The 19,092-nt window shown below is 32.5% G+C and overlaps 1 protein-coding gene across 2 annotated transcripts in view; it reads right to left on the bottom strand.

Moving 5' to 3' along the window:
- Nucleotides 1–19,092, bottom strand: part of LOC144359458 (molybdenum cofactor sulfurase-like) — a 40,322-nt gene that overhangs the window by 3,933 nt on the left and 17,297 nt on the right. Inside the window, exons 5-9 of one of the 2 annotated variants that reach the window (XR_014928090.1) lie at nt 15,151–15,241; nt 8,012–8,130; nt 3,337–3,605; nt 840–1,036; nt 437–541 (exon numbers count right to left, since the gene is read on the bottom strand). Coding sequence is in view for 1 of the 2 variants with exons in the window: in XM_085495286.1 (XP_085351412.1) it covers nt 437–541; nt 3,337–3,605; nt 8,012–8,130; nt 15,151–15,241 (584 nt within the window). In the remaining variant the exon portion in view is untranslated. The remainder of the gene's footprint in view (nt 1–436; nt 542–839; nt 1,037–3,336; nt 3,606–8,011; nt 8,131–15,150; nt 15,242–19,092) is intronic. The other variant, XM_085495286.1, reaches the window with a different exon arrangement.

Genomic DNA, 19,092 nt, shown 5'->3' with positions numbered 1-19,092 from the left:
ATGTGATAGTATTTGTGTTTACAAATTAAAAAACAGTAAGAATCTGAACTCACTGAGATTCTAGTTAACTCTCACTGTTTTCTTTCTAATTTGCATACAAATATCTAATGTTGAATACATGAAATCAATGATGACATTAATCATGATAAGCAAGATGTCGGAGAAAAACTCAAAAATAGTTTTTGTGGAGGTACTATCACAACTAGAACAACATGCTACTGTAACATTTTAAAAATAGCTTTTAAAATATTGATGAACTGAAATCAATATTTTATATGACTAGAAACATTAACTCCAAATTATATAGCTGACAAGTTGCTTTTCCGCGAATTACACAAAAATAAATACAGTATGTTAATGTGTCTGTCTGTCTGTGTATGTATTTGTGTATGCGTGTGTGTATGTGTTTTTTATGGTAGGTGGTACAAGTGTATACCTTTCTGTTTCTGTATGTTGCTAATGTTGTTAATGGTTCTTTACTTCGTTCTGCAGTCATTTGATTTATACACACCATTTGACATCGACTACAAGGACCACCAGACTAAATGGAAACACATAATAATGGTCAATACTGTGATTTGACAGAAAAATTAGGGCTAATCTGCACTGGCTTGGAAGGTTGTAAATGATTAGCTAGTTTGAATTTCTAATTTGCATAACATTACTGAGAATGAACGTGCATTCAACGCCACAAGTCTTTTGTTTTTTTAGCCAATCAGAATTCATCTTCCGAGCCAGTGCAGATCAGCAGAAAAATTAGGTTGACTCAGCTTTGAACTAATAATCAGAAATTTTGTTAATCTGCAATGTAACTAGAAGTGTTTAAATTGGAAATATACCTGTACGTGTATTGACTTCTCTTTCCTTCACTTCAAATTTTATAGTTTGCAATTAATTTTAGATAATGTTTCAATCTGTAAATCTTTTTAATTTGTTTGTAAGGTTTGAGTTTATTGCTAACATCCTCTGTTCAAGTTTTCTCCTCATTCATTAAAGTAAATGTCTTGCAATCTAGCTCTGGTTACATTTGGCATTCCTGCATAATAGACAATGCTATACATGAATGATGTCAGCTACTGATAAAATCATAATATTACCCCGGTATCTGTGGTTTTGTGCTACAATGTTGCAACTTAAAATATTAGTTTAAAACCACAAAACCAGAAGGCACTTTGTAATGAGTATATATGTCAAGTTCTAACTGAAAGAACTAAAACCACTGTGTATATTCATTCATGATCTAAATAAAAACAAGCCAAAAAATACTGGGAAACAAAATCACTGCCAACTCATCTTGAAATCATCTCTCTCTTTCACATGACATGCCAACAAGACATTTCCGATCCAGGAAGCCATTATAGCAATATTCGTTTTTCAGCTATGGGGTGCCATCTTTATGGCCTGGAGAATTTGACCCCCTTGACTTCCGATATGTCACTCTTTTCAAAAATGACATGAATATCATGATCTTTTTTGTGCTTTATTTTGACAAGATAAGTAAAAAGAATACTTTTTGACAGATTACAAATAAGATAAAAGTGTCAACATAATAAAGTGTGAATGACTGAATAGCATTTATCAGCATTTAACAAATTGACTCACAGATATTGTTTTATTGGATTTCACAATCAATATATTAGAATATGGGTGTGGTTTGCAAACCATTTTTGAATTATTTTTAGTCAGAATTCTTAACTTGGAGGGTTGGGGGGGGGGGTCTGTGTAATGATAATATTTTAATGGTACATCACTATTATGCCATATCTGAAATATATACTGTAACACACTTTATTTTAGCTGCATGTAATTTTCTCTGACTGTTTTGTTTAGTCATCATTGGAACATGTTATTACAAAAAATATATATATATTTTTTTTAAAAAGGATGACAAAAATGAAAGTGAAAATTTTGTAATAAACAAATAACAAGCACAGTCCCCATTATTTATTGAATTTAAGATATATAATTTTTGTTTATATTAATTTAGTTGGGACATAAATATGTCAGAGATATGGATTCAAAAGCTGATGCTTGATTATGATAATTTTTCAACATTAAAATGGTTGACATTCAGTCATCTTGTACCTAATCTGGAACAGCATTAATTAAAAGAAAATGGCCAACAGTCGGCCATTTTTAATACATCTGTATATCTATGACATGATGTATAATGAATATAACAAATTTGAACATAATCAGTCAAAGCATGTCATAAATATGGTTTTTAGAACACATTTCTTAAAACAAAATGACCACCAGTCAGCCATTTTGAATCTGATCTGAAAAACAAAATGACAAGCGTCAATAACCAACAATGTCTAACGTATTTACCAAGTTTGAACGAAATCCATCCATAAACAACTGAGATCTATTCTGGAATGCCAGAAATGCTTGATTTCAGTACAAAAATGGCTGCCATATATAATATTATGTATGATGTATGTGTGAAGTTTGAATGTAATTGGTCCATGCATGTCTAAGATATGGGTACACGCACACGGATGCACGGACACAGGAATGAAAAGACTCATGCACAGAAGTCAATCCCCGTTTTCATACTGTGTTTAAACGGGGACAAATAAAAGTGAAATAGGTACAAACAAAATAACATTAAAAGTGATAACCTGCCACTAGAGGGCCTCATTCATAAAAATTTGACTGACAGTTCTATCAAAGAGAAACATTCAAAATTCGAACAACAAGCTTTACTTCTTTCAAAGATTCAGTGTTGCCATACTCTGTACAATATATTTAGTATTAGTATTCTTGTACTAACAAATGAAAATTGATAATATAAAACAATTACCCTAGATGTTTCTATTGGCTATACTAATCATGAGATTTTGCTGGATTCCTACAGTCATTGACTGATTTCAGACTGATTTATTGCTATGCATTCTAAACATGTTGTAATTGGTCTAGTTGTTTTCAACCATAATTTAAAATTTATAAAACATTTATAAATATATAAAAATAAAACAAATTCATGCCTTTATGAAGCTGACAGTAACCTAATAATGAAGCAGTAAAGTTATTATTTTAATTTATTTGTATAAGAAAGTTTCATAACCATTGTTGGTGTCTGGTTTCATTTCATAATTACATGAGTATACTACACTTTAAGACATAAAAATGACTTGAGGGTACTGGCTGCATTACAGCAGAAAAAAACCTATTCTATTCTCACACTAAATTATTCTGTGATTTCAATCCCTTGCCATGTGTCTGTCAGTGTTATTAGCAGACCCCCAGGGAAGCTTAGCAGACCCCCAAGGGCAGTCTAGCAGACCCCCAAGGGAAGCTTAGCAGCCCCCTAGGACATATTGTCACTGTTACCTTCAAAAGCAGATCTCCAATTCTCAATGTGCTCCAATTATCTTCCTCATAGGCTTTTTCTCCATCAATGATCAGGTTTCCTCGGAAACGACCAATTAAATTCTCTGCATCTTCATCCGTTGCTAGGCAATTGGATGAATCTACATCTGCGTCCACAGTAATTTGTCTTTCTTTAATTTTTTGCTGCAGATGCTTCACACTGATTGTATTGATGAGCAGAAACTGAGACTCATTAGACAGAGACAATCTGTGATCATGGTTATCTACCACTAAAATACAATACAATGTCAAGATTAGAAACTGTGACTCATTAGACAGAGACAATCTGTGATCATGGTTATCTACCACTAAAATACAATGCAATGTCAAGATTAGAAACTGTGACTCATTAGACAGAGACAATCTGTGATCATGATTATCTACCACAAAAATACAATACAATGTCAAGATTAGAAACTGTGACTCATTAGACAGAGACAATCTGTGATCATGATTATCTACCACTAAAATACAATACAATGTCAAGATTAGAAACTGAGACTCATTAGACAGGGACAATCTGTGATCATGGTTATCTACCACTAAAATACAATACAATGTCAAGATTAGAAACTGTGACTCATTAGACAGAGACAATCTATGATCATGTTATCTACCACTAAAATACAATACAATGTCAAGATTACAAAATGAGACTCATTAGACAGGGACAATCTGTGATCATGGTTATCTACCACTAAAATACAATACAATGTCAAGATTAGAAACTGTGACTCATTAGACAGAGACAATCTGTGATCATGATTATCTACCACTAAAATACAATACAATGTCAAGATTAGAAACTGAGACTCATTAGACAGAGACAATCTGTGATCATGGTTATCTACCACTAAAATACAATACAATGTCAAGATTAGAAACTGTGACTCATTAGACAGAGACAATCTATGATCATGTTATCTACCACTAAAATACAATACAATGTCAAGATTAGAAACTGTGACTCATTAGACAGAGACAATCTGTGATTATGATTATCTACCACTAAAATACAATACAATGTCAAGATTAGAAACTGAGACTCATTAGACAGAGGCAATCTGTGATTATGATTATCTACCACTAAAATACAATACAATGTCAAGATTAGAAACTGAGACTCATTAGACAGAGGCAATCTGTGATTATGATTATCTACCACTAAAATACAATACAATGTCAAGATTAGAAACTGTGACTCATTAGACAGGGACAATCTGTGATCATGGTTATCTACCACTAAAATACAATACAATGTCAAGATTAGAAACTGTGACTCATTAGACAGAGACAATCTGTGATCATGGTTATCTACCACTAAAATACAATACAATGTCAAGATTAGAAACTGAGACTCATTAGACAGAGACAATCTGTGATTATGGTTATCTACCACTAAAATACAATACAATGTCAAGATTAGAAACTGAGACTCGTTAGACAGGGACAATCTATGATCATGGTTATCTACCACTAAAATACAATACAATGTCAAGATTAGAAACTGAGACTCATTAGACAGAGACAATCTGTGATCATGGTTATCTACCACTAAAATACAATACAATGTCAAGATTAGAAACTGAGACTCATTAGACAGAGACAATCTATGATCATGGTTATCTACCACTAAAATACAATACAATGTCAAGATTAGAAACTGAGACTCATTAGACAGAGACAATCTATGATCATGTTATCTACCACTAAAATACAATACAATGTCAAGATTAGAAACTGAGACTCATTAGACAGAGACAATCTATGATTATGGTTATCTACCACTAAAATACAATACAATGTCAAGATTAGAAACTGAGACTCATTAGACAGAGACAATCTGTGATCATGTTATCTACCACTAAAATACAATACAATGTCAAGATTAGAAACTGTGACTCATTAGACAGAGACAATCTGTGATCATGTTATCTACCACTAAAATACAATACAAAGTCAAGATTAGAAACTGAGACTCATTAGACAGAGACAATCTGTGATCATGTTATCTACCACTAAAATACAATACAATGTCAAGATTAGAAACTGTGACTCATTAGACAGAGACAATCTATGATCATGTTATCTACCACTAAAATACAATACAATGTCAAGATTAGAAACTGTGACTCATTAGACAGGGACAATCTGTGATCATGTTATCTACCACTAAAATACAATACAATGTCAAGATTAGAAACTGAGACTCATTAGACAGGGACAATCTATGATTATGGTTATCTACCACTAAAATACAATACAATGTCAAGATTAGAAACTGTGACTCATTAGACAGAGACAATCTGTGATCATGGTTATCTACCACTAAAATACAATACAATGTCAAGATTAGAAACTGAGACTCATTAGACAGAGACAATCTATGATTATGATTATCTACCACTAAAATACAATACAATGTCAAGATTAGAAACTGAGACTCATTAGACAGAGACAATCTGTGATCATGGTTATCTACCACTAAAATACAATACAATGTCAAGATTAGAAACTGTGACTCATTAGACAGGGACAATCTGTGATCATGGTTATCTACCACTAAAATACAATACAATGTCAAGATTAGAAACTGAGACTCATTAGACAGAGACAATCTGTGATCATGGTTATCTACCACTAAAATACAATACAATGTCAAGATTAGAAACTGAGACTCATTAGACAGAGACAATCTATGATTATGATTATCTACCACTAAAATACAATACAATGTCAAGATTAGAAACTGAGACTCATTAGACAGAGACAATCTATGATTATGATTATCTACCACTAAAATACAATACAATGTCAAGATTAGAAACTGTGACTCATTAGACAGAGACAATCTGTGATCATGGTTATCTACCACTAAAATACAATACAATGTCAAGATTAGAAACTGAGACTCATTAGACAGAGACAATCTATGATTATGATTATCTACCACTAAAATACAATGCAATGTCAAGATTAGAAACTGAGACTCATTAGACAGAGACAATCTGTGATCATGGTTATCTACCACTAAAATACAATACAATGTCAAGATTAGAAACTGAGACTCATTAGACAGAGACAATCTGTGATCATGATTATTTACCACTAAAATACAATACAATGTCAAGATTAGAAACTGTGACTCATTAGACAGAGACAATCTATGATTATGATTATCTACCACTAAAATACAATACAATGTCAAGATTAGAAACTGAGACTCATTAGACAGAGACAATCTGTGATCATGGTTATCTACCACTAAAATACAATACAATGTCAAGATTAGAAACTGAGACTCATTAGACAGAGACAATCTATGATTATGATTATCTACCACTAAAATACAATACAATGTCAAGATTAGAAACTGTGACTCATTAGACAGAGACAATCTGTGATCATGGTTATCTACCACTAAAATACAATACAATGTTAAGATTAGAAACTGAGACTCATTAGACAGAGACAATCTATGATTATGATTATCTACCACTAAAATACAATGCAATGTCAAGATTAGAAACTGAGACTCATTAGACAGAGACAATCTGTGATCATGGTTATCTACCACTAAAATACAATACAATGTCAAGATTAGAAACTGAGACTCATTAGACAGAGACAATCTGTGATCATGGTTATCTACCACTAAAATACAATACAATGTCAAGATTAGAAACTGAGACTCATTAGACAGAGACAATCTGTGATCATGATTATCTACCACTAAAATACAATACAATGTCAAGATTAGAAACTGTGACTCATTAGACAGAGACAATCTATGATCATGTTATCTACCACTAAAATACAATACAATGTCAAGATTAGAAACTGTGACTCATTAGACAGAGACAATCTGTGATCATGATTATCTACCACTAAAATACAATACAATGTCAAGATTAGAAACTGTGACTCATTAGACAGAGACAATCTGTGATCATGGTTATCTACCACTAAAATACAATACAATGTCAAGATTAGAAACTGTGACTCATTAGACAGAGACAATCTGTGATCATGATTATCTACCACTAAAATACAATACAATGTCAAGATTAGAAACTTAGACTCATTAGACAGAGACAATCTGTGATCATGGTTATCTACCACTAAAATACAATACAATGTCAAGATTAGAAACTGAGACTCATTAGACAGAGACAATCTGTGATCATGGTTATCTACCACTAAAATACAATACAATGTCAAGATTAGAAACTGTGACTCATTAGACAAAGACCATAGACAATCTGTGATCAATATACAAATTATATCAATTGTTTTATTTCTATCAAGTACTACCAACGATAAAACAAGAGTTAGCAACATTTATTACCATGTATGCTATGAAAATTTATTTTGTGTGAGCATTGTATACAAATATGTTGTTCACTCATTAATTATGTACCACAAGTTGGTTTATTATTATCACTAATATTTCTGCTAACATTTCTAACTGTTATTTCTCTTATAACTACAAGCAGGAAAGGATGTATTATAATAAAAATGTTATCTGCAGAATTGCAGAATACTGCAAAGTATGGCAGTACACAATGTGTGTGTAGATTGATATTAATCCATCAATTGGATATATCATAATTAATATGACTAACTTTACACTTACTTGACTTTAGTTTAGACACTCTGTCATGTTCAGTATCTTGCCTCACAAGACGACATGTTAGACCAACTACTAACGTCAACCACTCAGCAGCCTTGTCACCACAATCTGTACCATGAATTCTAAATAACCAATGATCAATATCTCAGATTTTATTTCCACAACATATGATATAGAGTAAAATAGACTGGAAGCAGTCTGATTTAAATGACTGTTGTATGTTTTTGAATATCACAATCAATAACAATTATTAAAGTTCAATTTGAGGCATGGTTATGTGCATGTGGTACATTGTATATTGTATATGTAATAGTGTATGTATGGTACTTGGGAATGTAATATGGTATGTATTGGGAAAGTAATGATGTGTATGGGGAATGTAATGATGTATGTGGTATTCTGTGATGTGTATATGGTGTAAATGTATGTAATGATGTGTATGGATAATTTAATGACGTGTATGGTGAATGTAATGATGTGTATGGGGATTGTAATGATGTGTATAGAGTATGTAATGATGTGTATAGTGTATGTAATGCTGTGTATGGGGAATATAATGTGTATGGAGAATGTAATGATGTGTATGGGGAATGTAATGATGTGTATGGAGAATGTAATGATGTGTATAGTGTATGTAATGATGTGTATGGGAGATGTAATGGTGTATGGGGTATTCTTTGATGTGTATATGGTGTAAATGTATGTAATAATGTGTATGGAGAATGTAATGATGTGTATTAGGTATGTAATGATGTGTATAGGAATATAATGATGTGTATGGAGAATGTAATGATGTGTATTGGGTATGTAATGATGTGTATGGGAGATGTAATGGTGTATGGGGTATTCTTTGATGTGTATATGGTGTAAATGTATGTAATGATGTGTATGGTGAATGTAATGATGTGTATTAGGTATGTAATGATGTGTATAGTGTATATAATGATGTGTATGGTATATGTAATGGTGTGTATGGTGTATGTAATGATGTGTATAATGTATGTAATGATGTGTATTGTGTATGTAATGATGTATGTAATGTGTATGGTGTATGTAATGTGTATGGTGTATGTAATGATGTGCATGGTATATGTAATGGTGTGTATGGTGTATGTGATGATGTGTATTGTGTATGTAATGATGTGTATTGTGTATGTAATGATGTGTATGGTGTATGTAATGTGTATGGTGAATGTAATGGTGTGTATGGTGAATGTAATTGTGTGTATTGTATATGCAATGGTGTGTATGGTGTATGTAATGAAGTGTATTGTGTATGTAATGTGTATTGTGTATGTAATGATGTGTATGGTGTATGTAATGTGTATGATGTATGAAATCATGTGTATGGTGTATGGTGTATGTAATGGTGTGTATGTAATGGTGTGTATGGTGTATGTAATGGTGTGTATGGTGTATGTAATGAAGTGTATGGTGTATGTAATGTGTATTGTGTATGTAATGATGTGTATGGTGTATGTAATGACCTGTATGGTGTATGTAATTGTGTGTATGGTGTGTTTAATGGTGTGTATGGTGTATGTAATGGTGTGTATTGTGTATGTAATGATGTTCGTAATGTGTATGGTGTATGTAATGATGTGTATGGTATATGTAATGGTGTGTATGGTGTATGTAATGTGTATAATGCATGTAATGATGTGTATTGTGTATGTAATGATGTGTATGGTGTATGCAATGATGTGTAGGTGAATGTAATTGTGTGTATTGTATATACAATGGTGTGTATGGTGTATGTAATGAAGTGTATGGTGTATGTAATGTGTATGTAATGATGTGTATGGTGTATGTAATGTGTATGATGTATGTAATGATGTGTATGGTGTATGTAATGGTGTGTATGATGTATGTAATGGTGTGTATGGTGTATGTAATGGTGTGTATGGTGTATGTAATGAAGTGTATGGTGTATGTAATGTGTATTGTGTATGTAATGATGTGTATGGTGTATGTAATAACCTGTATGGTGTATGTAATTGTGTGTATGGTGTGTTTAATGGTGTGTATGGTATATGTAATGGTGTGTATTGTGTATGTAATGATGTTCGTAATGTGTAATGTGCATGTAATGATGTGTATGGTATATGTAATGGTGTGTATGGTGTATGTAATGTGTATAATGCATGTAATGATGTGTATTGTGTATGTAATGATGTGTATGGTGTATGTAATGATGTGTATGGTGAATGTAATTGTGTGTATTGTATATACAATGGTGTGTATGGTGTATGTAATGAAGTGTATGGTGTATGTAATGTGTATTGTGTATGTAATGATGTGTATGGTGTATGTAATGTGTATGATGTATGTAATGATGTGTATGGTGTATGTAATGGTGTGTATGATGTATGTAATGGTGTGTATGGTGTATGTAATGGTGTGTATTGTGTATGTAATGATGTGTTTGGTGTGTGTAATGACCTGTATGGTGTATGTAATTGTGTGTATGGTGTGTTTGATGGTGTGTATGGTGTATGTAATGGTGAGTATGGTGCATGCAATGGTGTGTATGGTGTATTCAATGATGTGTATTGTGTATGTAATGATGTGTATGGTACATGTAATGTGTATGGTGTATGTAATGGTGTGTATGGTGTATGTAATGGTGTGTATGGTGTATGTAATGAAGTGTGTGGTGTATGTTATGTGTATTGTGTATGTAATGATGTGCATGGTGTATGTAATGTGTATGATGTATGTAGTGATGTGTATGGTGTATGTAATTGTGTGTATTGTATATGCAATGGTGTGTATGGTGTATGTAATGTGTATGGTGTATAATGATGCGTATGGTGTATGTAATGTTGTGTATGGTGTATGTAATGGCATTGATGGTGTATGTAATGGTGTGTATGGTGTATGTAATTATGTGTATGGTGTATGTAATAGTGTGTATGGTGTATGTAATGAAGTGTATGGTGTATGTAATGACGTGTATGGTGTATGTAATGATGTGTATGGTGTATGTAATGATGTGTATGGTGTATGTAATTGTGTGTATGGTGTATGTAATTGTGTGTATGGTGTATGTAATTGTGTGTATGGTGTGTTTAATGGTGTGTATGGTGTATGTAATGATGTGTATGGTATATGTAATGTGTATGGTGTATGTAATGGTGTGTATGGTGTATGTAATGATGTGTATGGTGTATAATGATGTGCATGGTGTATGTAATGTTGTGTATGGTGTATGTAATGGCATGTATGGTGTATGTAATGGTGTGTATGGTGTATGTAATTATGTGTACGGTGCATGTAATAGTGTGTATGGTGTATGTAATGAAGTGTACGGTGTATGTAATGACGTGTATTGTATATGCAATGGTGTGTATGGTGTATGTAATGATGTGTATGGTGTATAATGATGTGTATGGTGTATGTAATGTTGTGTATGGTGTATGTAATAGCATGTATGGTGTATGTAATGGTGTGTATGGTGTATGTAATTATGTGTTTGGTGTATGTAATAGTGTGTATGGTGTATGTAATGAAGTGTATAGTGTATGTAATGATGTGTATTGTGTATGTAATGACGTGTATGGTGTATGTAATGTGTATGGTGTATGTAATGATGTGTATGGTGTATAATGATGTGTATGGTGTATGTAATGTTGTGTATGGTGTATGTAATGGCATGTATGGTGTATGTAATGAAGTGTATGGTGTATGTAATGACGTGTATGGCGTATGCAATGACGTGTATGGTGTATGTAATGACGTGTATGGCGTATGCAATGATGTCTATGGTATATGTAATGTGTATGGTGTATGTAATGGCGTGTATGGTGTATGTAATGTGTATGATGTATGTAGTGATGTGTATGGTGTATGTAATTGTGTGTATTGTATATGCAATGGTGTGTATGGTGTATGTAATGTGTATGGTGTATAATGATGCGTATGGTGTATGTAATGTTGTGTATGGTGTATGTAATGGCATTGATGGTGTATGTAATGGTGTGTATGGTGTATGTAATTATGTGTATGGTGTATGTAATAGTGTGTATGGTGTATGTAATGAAGTGTATGGTGTATGTAATGACGTGTATGGTGTATGTAATGATGTGTATGGTGTATGTAATGATGTGTATGGTGTATGTAATTGTGTGTATGGTGTATGTAATTGTGTGTATGGTGTATGTAATTGTGTGTATGGTGTGTTTAATGGTGTGTATGGTGTATGTAATGATGTGTATGGTATATGTAATGTGTATGGTGTATGTAATGGTGTGTATGGTGTATGTAATGATGTGTATGGTGTATAATGATGTGCATGGTGTATGTAATGTTGTGTATGGTGTATGTAATGGCATGTATGGTGTATGTAATGGTGTGTATGGTGTATGTAATTATGTGTACGGTGCATGTAATAGTGTGTATGGTGTATGTAATGAAGTGTACGGTGTATGTAATGACGTGTATTGTATATGCAATGGTGTGTATGGTGTATGTAATGATGTGTATGGTGTATAATGATGTGTATGGTGTATGTAATGTTGTGTATGGTGTATGTAATAGCATGTATGGTGTATGTAATGGTGTGTATGGTGTATGTAATTATGTGTTTGGTGTATGTAATAGTGTGTATGGTGTATGTAATGAAGTGTATAGTGTATGTAATGATGTGTATTGTGTATGTAATGACGTGTATGGTGTATGTAATGTGTATGGTGTATGTAATGATGTGTATGGTGTATAATGATGTGTATGGTGTATGTAATGTTGTGTATGGTGTATGTAATGGCATGTATGGTGTATGTAATGAAGTGTATGGTGTATGTAATGACGTGTATGGTGTATGTAATGATGTGTATGGTGTATGTAATGATGTGTATGGTGTATGTAATTGTGTGTATGGTGTATGTAATGACGTGTATGGTGTATGTAATGACGTGTATGGCGTATGCAATGATGTCTATGGTATATGTAATGTGTATGGTGTATGTAATGGCGTGTATGGTGTATGTAATTGTGTGTATGGTGTATGTAATGAAGTGTGTTGTGTATGTAATGTGTATTGTGTATGTAATGATGTGTATGGTGTATGTAATGATGTGTATGGTGTATGTAATGATGTGTATGATGTATATAATGATGTGTATGGTGTATGTAATTGTGTGTATTGTATATGCAATGGTGTGTATGGTGTATGTAATGATGTGTACATTTGTGTATGGTGTATGTAATGATGTGTATGGTGTATGTAATGATGTGTATGGTGTATGTAACGATGTGTATGGTGAATGTAATTTTGTGTATGGTGTATGTAATTATGTGTATGGTGTATGTAATGGTGTGTATGGTATATGTAATGAAGTGTATGGTGAATGTAATTATGTGTATGGTGTATGCAATGATGTGTATGGTGTATGTAATGGCATGTATGATGTATGTAATGATGTGTATGGTGTATGTAATTATGTGTATGGTGAATGTAATTATGTGTATGGTGTATGCAATGGTGTGTATGGTGTATGTAATGATGTGTATGGTGAATGTAATTATGTGTATGGTGTATGTAATGGTGTGTATGGTATATGTAATGAAGTGTATGGTGAATGTAATTATGTGTATGGTGTATGTAATGGTGAGTATGGTGAATGTAATTATGTGTATGGTGAATGTAATTATGTGTATGGTGTATGTAATGGTGTGTATGGTATATGTAATGAAGTGTATGGTGAATGTAATTATGTGTATGGTGTATGCAATGATGTGTATGGTGTATGTAATGGCATGTATGATGTATGTAATGATGTGTATGGTGTATGTAATTATGTGTATGGTGAATGTAATTAAGTGTATGGTGTATGCAATGGTGTGTATGGTGTATGTAATGATGTGTATGATGTATGTAATTGTGTGTATGGTGTATGTAATGATGTGTATGGTATATGTAATGTGTATGGTGTATGTAATGATGTGTATAATGATGTGTATGGTGTATGTAATGTTGTGTATGGTGTATGTAATGGCATGTATGGTGTATGTAATGGTGTGTATGGTGTATGTAATGGTGTGTATGGTGTATGTAATTATGTGTGTGGTGTATGTAATGGTGAGTATGGTGAATGTAATTATGTGTATGGTGAATGTAATTATGTGTATGGTGTGTATGGTATATGTAATGAAGTGTATGGTGAATGTAATTATGTGTATGGTGTATGTAATGATGTGTATGGTGTATAATGATGTGTATGGTGTATGTAATGTTGTGTATGGTGTATGTAATGGCATGTATGGTGTATGTAATGGTGTGTATGGTGTATGTAATTATGTGTATGGTGTATGTAATAGTGTGTATGGTGTATGTAATGAAGTGTATAGTGTATGTAATGATGTGTATGGTGTATGTAATGATGTGTATTGTGTATGTAATTATGTGTATGGTGTATGTAATGTGTATGATGTATGTAATGATGTGTATTGTGTATGTAATTGTGTGTATTGTATATGCACTGGTGTGTATGGTGTATGTAATGATGTGTATGGTGTATAATGATGTGTATGGTGTATGTAATGTTGTGTATGGTGTATGTAATGGCATGTATGGTGTATGTAATGACGTGTATGGTGTATGTAATGACGTGTATGGTGTATGTAATGTGTATGGTGTATGTAATGGCATGTATGGTGTATGTAATGGTGTGTATGGTATATGTAATGAAGTGTATGGTGAATGTAATTATGTGTATGGTGTATGTAATGATGTGTATGGTGTATGTAATTATGTGTATGGTGAATGTAATTATGTGTATGGTGTATGCAATGGTGTGTATGGTGTATGCAATGGTGTGTATGGTGTATGTAATGATGTGTATGGTTATGTAATTATGAGTATGGTGAATGTAATGGTGAGTATGATGAATGTAATTATGTGTATGGTGTATGTAATTATGTGTATGGTGAATGTAATTATGTGTATGGTGTATGCAATGGTGTGTATGGTGTATGTAATGATGTGTGTGGTGTATGTAATTGTGTGTATGGGGAATGTAATTATGTGTATTGTGTATGTATTGGTGTATAGAGAATGTATTGGTGTGAATGGAATAAATAATTGTGTAAATGAGATAATGGGTTACATGTAATAATGCAGCACAGTTATGCTTTATACTGACCTGTCCCCACAGACTTTACTCCGACATGCAGACAAGTCCTTGGTATTTTGATGACAGTGTGCATACAGAGGCACCATGATATCATCAAAACCTGCAAAGAATCCACCATCTACATTTATCCACAACTTGCTTATGTTTTTTTTTAAATGTTATCCTTGTCTGTAGTTTTTCAATTTGATTATTTAATTATTAAATGATTAATTTAATTAACTTATTAATTTTTACTATAATTTTAAGCTCTTTGTTTATAGATCTATATTGACTGCCCTGTTTAATTTTGTGTGATTTTTTTTCAGGTTAAAAACAATTTGAGATATTGTACAATTTTTAAAACCACAGAAAGTAATTAATTTATTTTCTTCTTTTATTTTACTGACATTTTTCTTTTATTTTCACTTTTAATTTTATCTATTTTGATTTTTTTGTATTTGTATTTCTTTGTATTTATGCTACTTACCATACAAAAACCCACTGAAGGTTTTTAGTAGCGTAATAAAGTCTGCAGCATTGCAGATAATGCCATCTAACATCATTTATATTTTCCCTGACTTATAAATTCATATGTAAGTTTTGGGTTATCTTTACATCACAGAGTGTATGAGGATTCCTGATACTTTTCAATTAAGGATGATTACCACAAATATCCCAGGCATTAGATCTAACTCTATAGTGATGCTATTTGCAGAGAAATTAAAAATGATAGTGCACAATAGTCTGCTAACTGGGATATTGAATGCACTTTTCAGAAACTGAGCTTTGTTAAATAGTCTTGTTGTTAGGTATAGTTAGTGCCTTAGGAATTTGTGTCCCCCTAATCCCCAAAACCCTTAGGGTTTGTAGTGACTATGTGATGAGTCTTTTTATTAAAAGTCAAACTCAGAAGCTTACAGATGTAATTCCATGTAAAGCTATACTTGTAACCCGAACCCAGTACGTGCCGGTGAAATTAGAAGATGACACCATAAATGATCTATAAAGGAACACATCTTATTAACATATTTGGTTGCCTAGGAAACTGAAGAGAGGGAAGTTATTTGGTGGAAATGTGAATCCAAGGAAGTGAGGAAGCCTGTTTTATAAATGCATACTCATCTAATTTGGTAGTAAATATGGTCAAACAAGCAGCCTCTCAGCTGATATATAGCACTGCTATTTGTGATGCATAGTCTGAAAGAAATAGGATCCAGAGTATGACCAAATCCCACCCAAGGTTTCTAGAAAATATCAAAGCAACCAGCTTCGTAGACTTGCTTGCAGTCTGTTGTGATTCCCATGAAAAATTATTGAAAAACAAGTCATGCATGGTACAATCCCCGTTAGTTATCAAATTTAAGATATATAGTTTTGTTTATATAGCTGGAATATAAACATGTCAGGAATATGATTATGATGATTGTTTATTATTCAAATGATTTTCATTTGTATCTGATTGTCAAACGAGTATTTAGAGATATTGCTCTGGAACAGCATTAATTAAAACAAAATCAGCCATTTTAAATACATGTATAATAAATATATACAATTTGAACATAGTCAGTCAAAGCATGTCCTAGATATATATAGCTCTAGAAGCCCTTTCATTAAAACAAAATGGCCACTAGTCAGCCATTCTGAATCCGATCTAAAATATAAAACAAGACATGAAATGTCACAGTCCCCGTTATTTGATTATAAAGTAGTACAAGGAACATCTGCAAACAGGTGAATAAATATGTACTCTTTGTGGTTACAACTCATCATAAAGTGATTTCCCATAATCTAGTTTTGTACTGACAACTAAAAACTTCCACTGACCCATGTTCAGAATCTCAGAGTACACAAGTGCAACAAAACTATTTGTCATACATGTATACTTGCTCAAGAAACTGCATTCATAAATCTGAGTGAACCTTGATGTACATGACTTCTTTGTTATTCAGGTCTTAGTATATTACCAGGACCTGGGTTTGTTTCAAAATCACCACTGGGCATCAGAATCATTTTCATGTTGTCAAATACAATTTGTTATTAATACAGTAAGGTTTATTATTTAAAATGTATTCATTGTACATAGAACAACATCTGTTAATTTAAACAATCGTAAAAGCTATGTTTTCAGAGCAAGTAAAGGTTGGAGAAGTAACAATAATTGTTTGAAGTCTTTTTAGTGCAGTGATATTATTGCATTTTAATCATTATTAATGGGTATAAAATACTGTAAACCATTTAATTTTGACTAGATATATTCAGGATTTTATGAAATTTGTGTACAACATTTCAATAAAGTCCCTGACACTTCATGTTGAAGGAACCCAGAAAAAATTGCCTTTGTGAAATTGAATCAGTTCACAGCACCACTGTAAAAAAAAAAGATAGTTTAAAATGAGTATAGTCAAAGATATCTTTGAAAGAACACATGTGGGTTAATTCATAAGACATATGTACCAATCTGAGTGGTTCTAGAGATTAGTATCACAAGATTTTACTCTCTGTGATTCAATATCAGCCCTATGTATAACGCTGTGTTGATCAGGCGAACTAATTGACAATGGCGCTACAGGTAACGCTATGCAATCACAGTAGTTTTGTATTCTTCTTGCATTTTGACCATCAAAAATATTTGTTTTTGAAAGTAGCCGATTTTATTAGAAGAAAAACAGGAACTATTTTTTTAGTATAAATTCTAGTAACTGAAATGCAGGATTGAAAAAGAACAAGACAATAAGCAAGATTGATAAACCTTCAGCGAGTACTCCTGAAATTTCAGATCATTGGTACCATGTTTTTGGATACATTCAATGACCTGATACATAAAACCACATTTTTTATTGCTCAATCACTTGACCCTGTATGGCACAAGATCGCAAGCTTCTATCATAAAATTGGGTTATTTATTTAATGCAATGAAACATGCATTCACAGCAGACGGAAATTCGTTTGAGATGTTACTGGATTTTTGTATTCAGTTTTCCATTTCAACCACCATCATCACTTAGTAAGCTGAGATCGCGCATTAGGATACTGACTGTGCATAAATGCGCAGTGTAGTGTCATCAGAAGACCGATTGTTTGAGAATATTTTGCACCATTACGCCATTTCAAATATATTATTTCACAGACAACAAAATAAAGATTTTCAATAACATACAAGTTTTCCCACAGTTGATGATTGTATGGGAATTACATGGCTTCACCAGTTTTACTTTGGAAGAAGTTGGAAACAGGTAACAGGAAGGGGCTACATGGCTACATCTTTTTTCTTTTGAATTTTAATCAAGCATGATTTTTAATTTTTTTTTTTTTTACAAATACAAATTTTTTTTACAATAAATGTGTAGGCATTTTAACAACTGCACAATTAATATTGGATGAAAACGTCATTACCGATATAAATCATAATTCTGTTCAAACAATTAAAAATAAGATCACATTTAATTTCAGTTTTCATAATGAAATACATAATAACATGTACTTATAAATTTTAAGAAGGTTTAACAGCCTTTTCATTTAGTGCCAGTTTATACACCATAAAACCTCTGGTTTAGGTGTCACACTCAGAGAAGAGTGAAAGGCCTTTGGTTCATAGGCATCGCGAAATGTTGGAATTGAATCCCCCCCAAAAAATCACATAAATGTAATATGCATTCTTTTTTAAAAAAAATTTTTGATAACGAAAAGTACCGTATGTTCTAAAAGAAGTTTCGAATAAATACAAACACGAATACATTGCTTAGTGGTTAGTACCGGTAGCAAATGATCACGGTAGCACAATCTGGTCATTCTGTGTTTCGCAAGTGAACAACTTACTTGTTTTCGAAGTATTGCAATTGTTGATTATTATTCAGTAATGATTATAATAACGCACAAAAATTTAAATCGTTAAATTTTTATGAATTGGAAGTAATATTCAACTTAGTTTCATCGTAAACGAATGATTTCGGTCGAATGTAAATGTAAATGCTC

The sequence above is a fragment of the Saccoglossus kowalevskii genome, chromosome 21 (genome assembly GCF_978046115.1).
Source record: "Saccoglossus kowalevskii chromosome 21, keSacKowa6.1, whole genome shotgun sequence".
Lineage (NCBI taxonomy): Eukaryota > Metazoa > Hemichordata > Enteropneusta > Harrimaniidae > Saccoglossus > Saccoglossus kowalevskii.
Note: the sequence above shows the minus strand (reverse complement) of the source record. Positions and strands in the feature narration are given on the sequence as shown.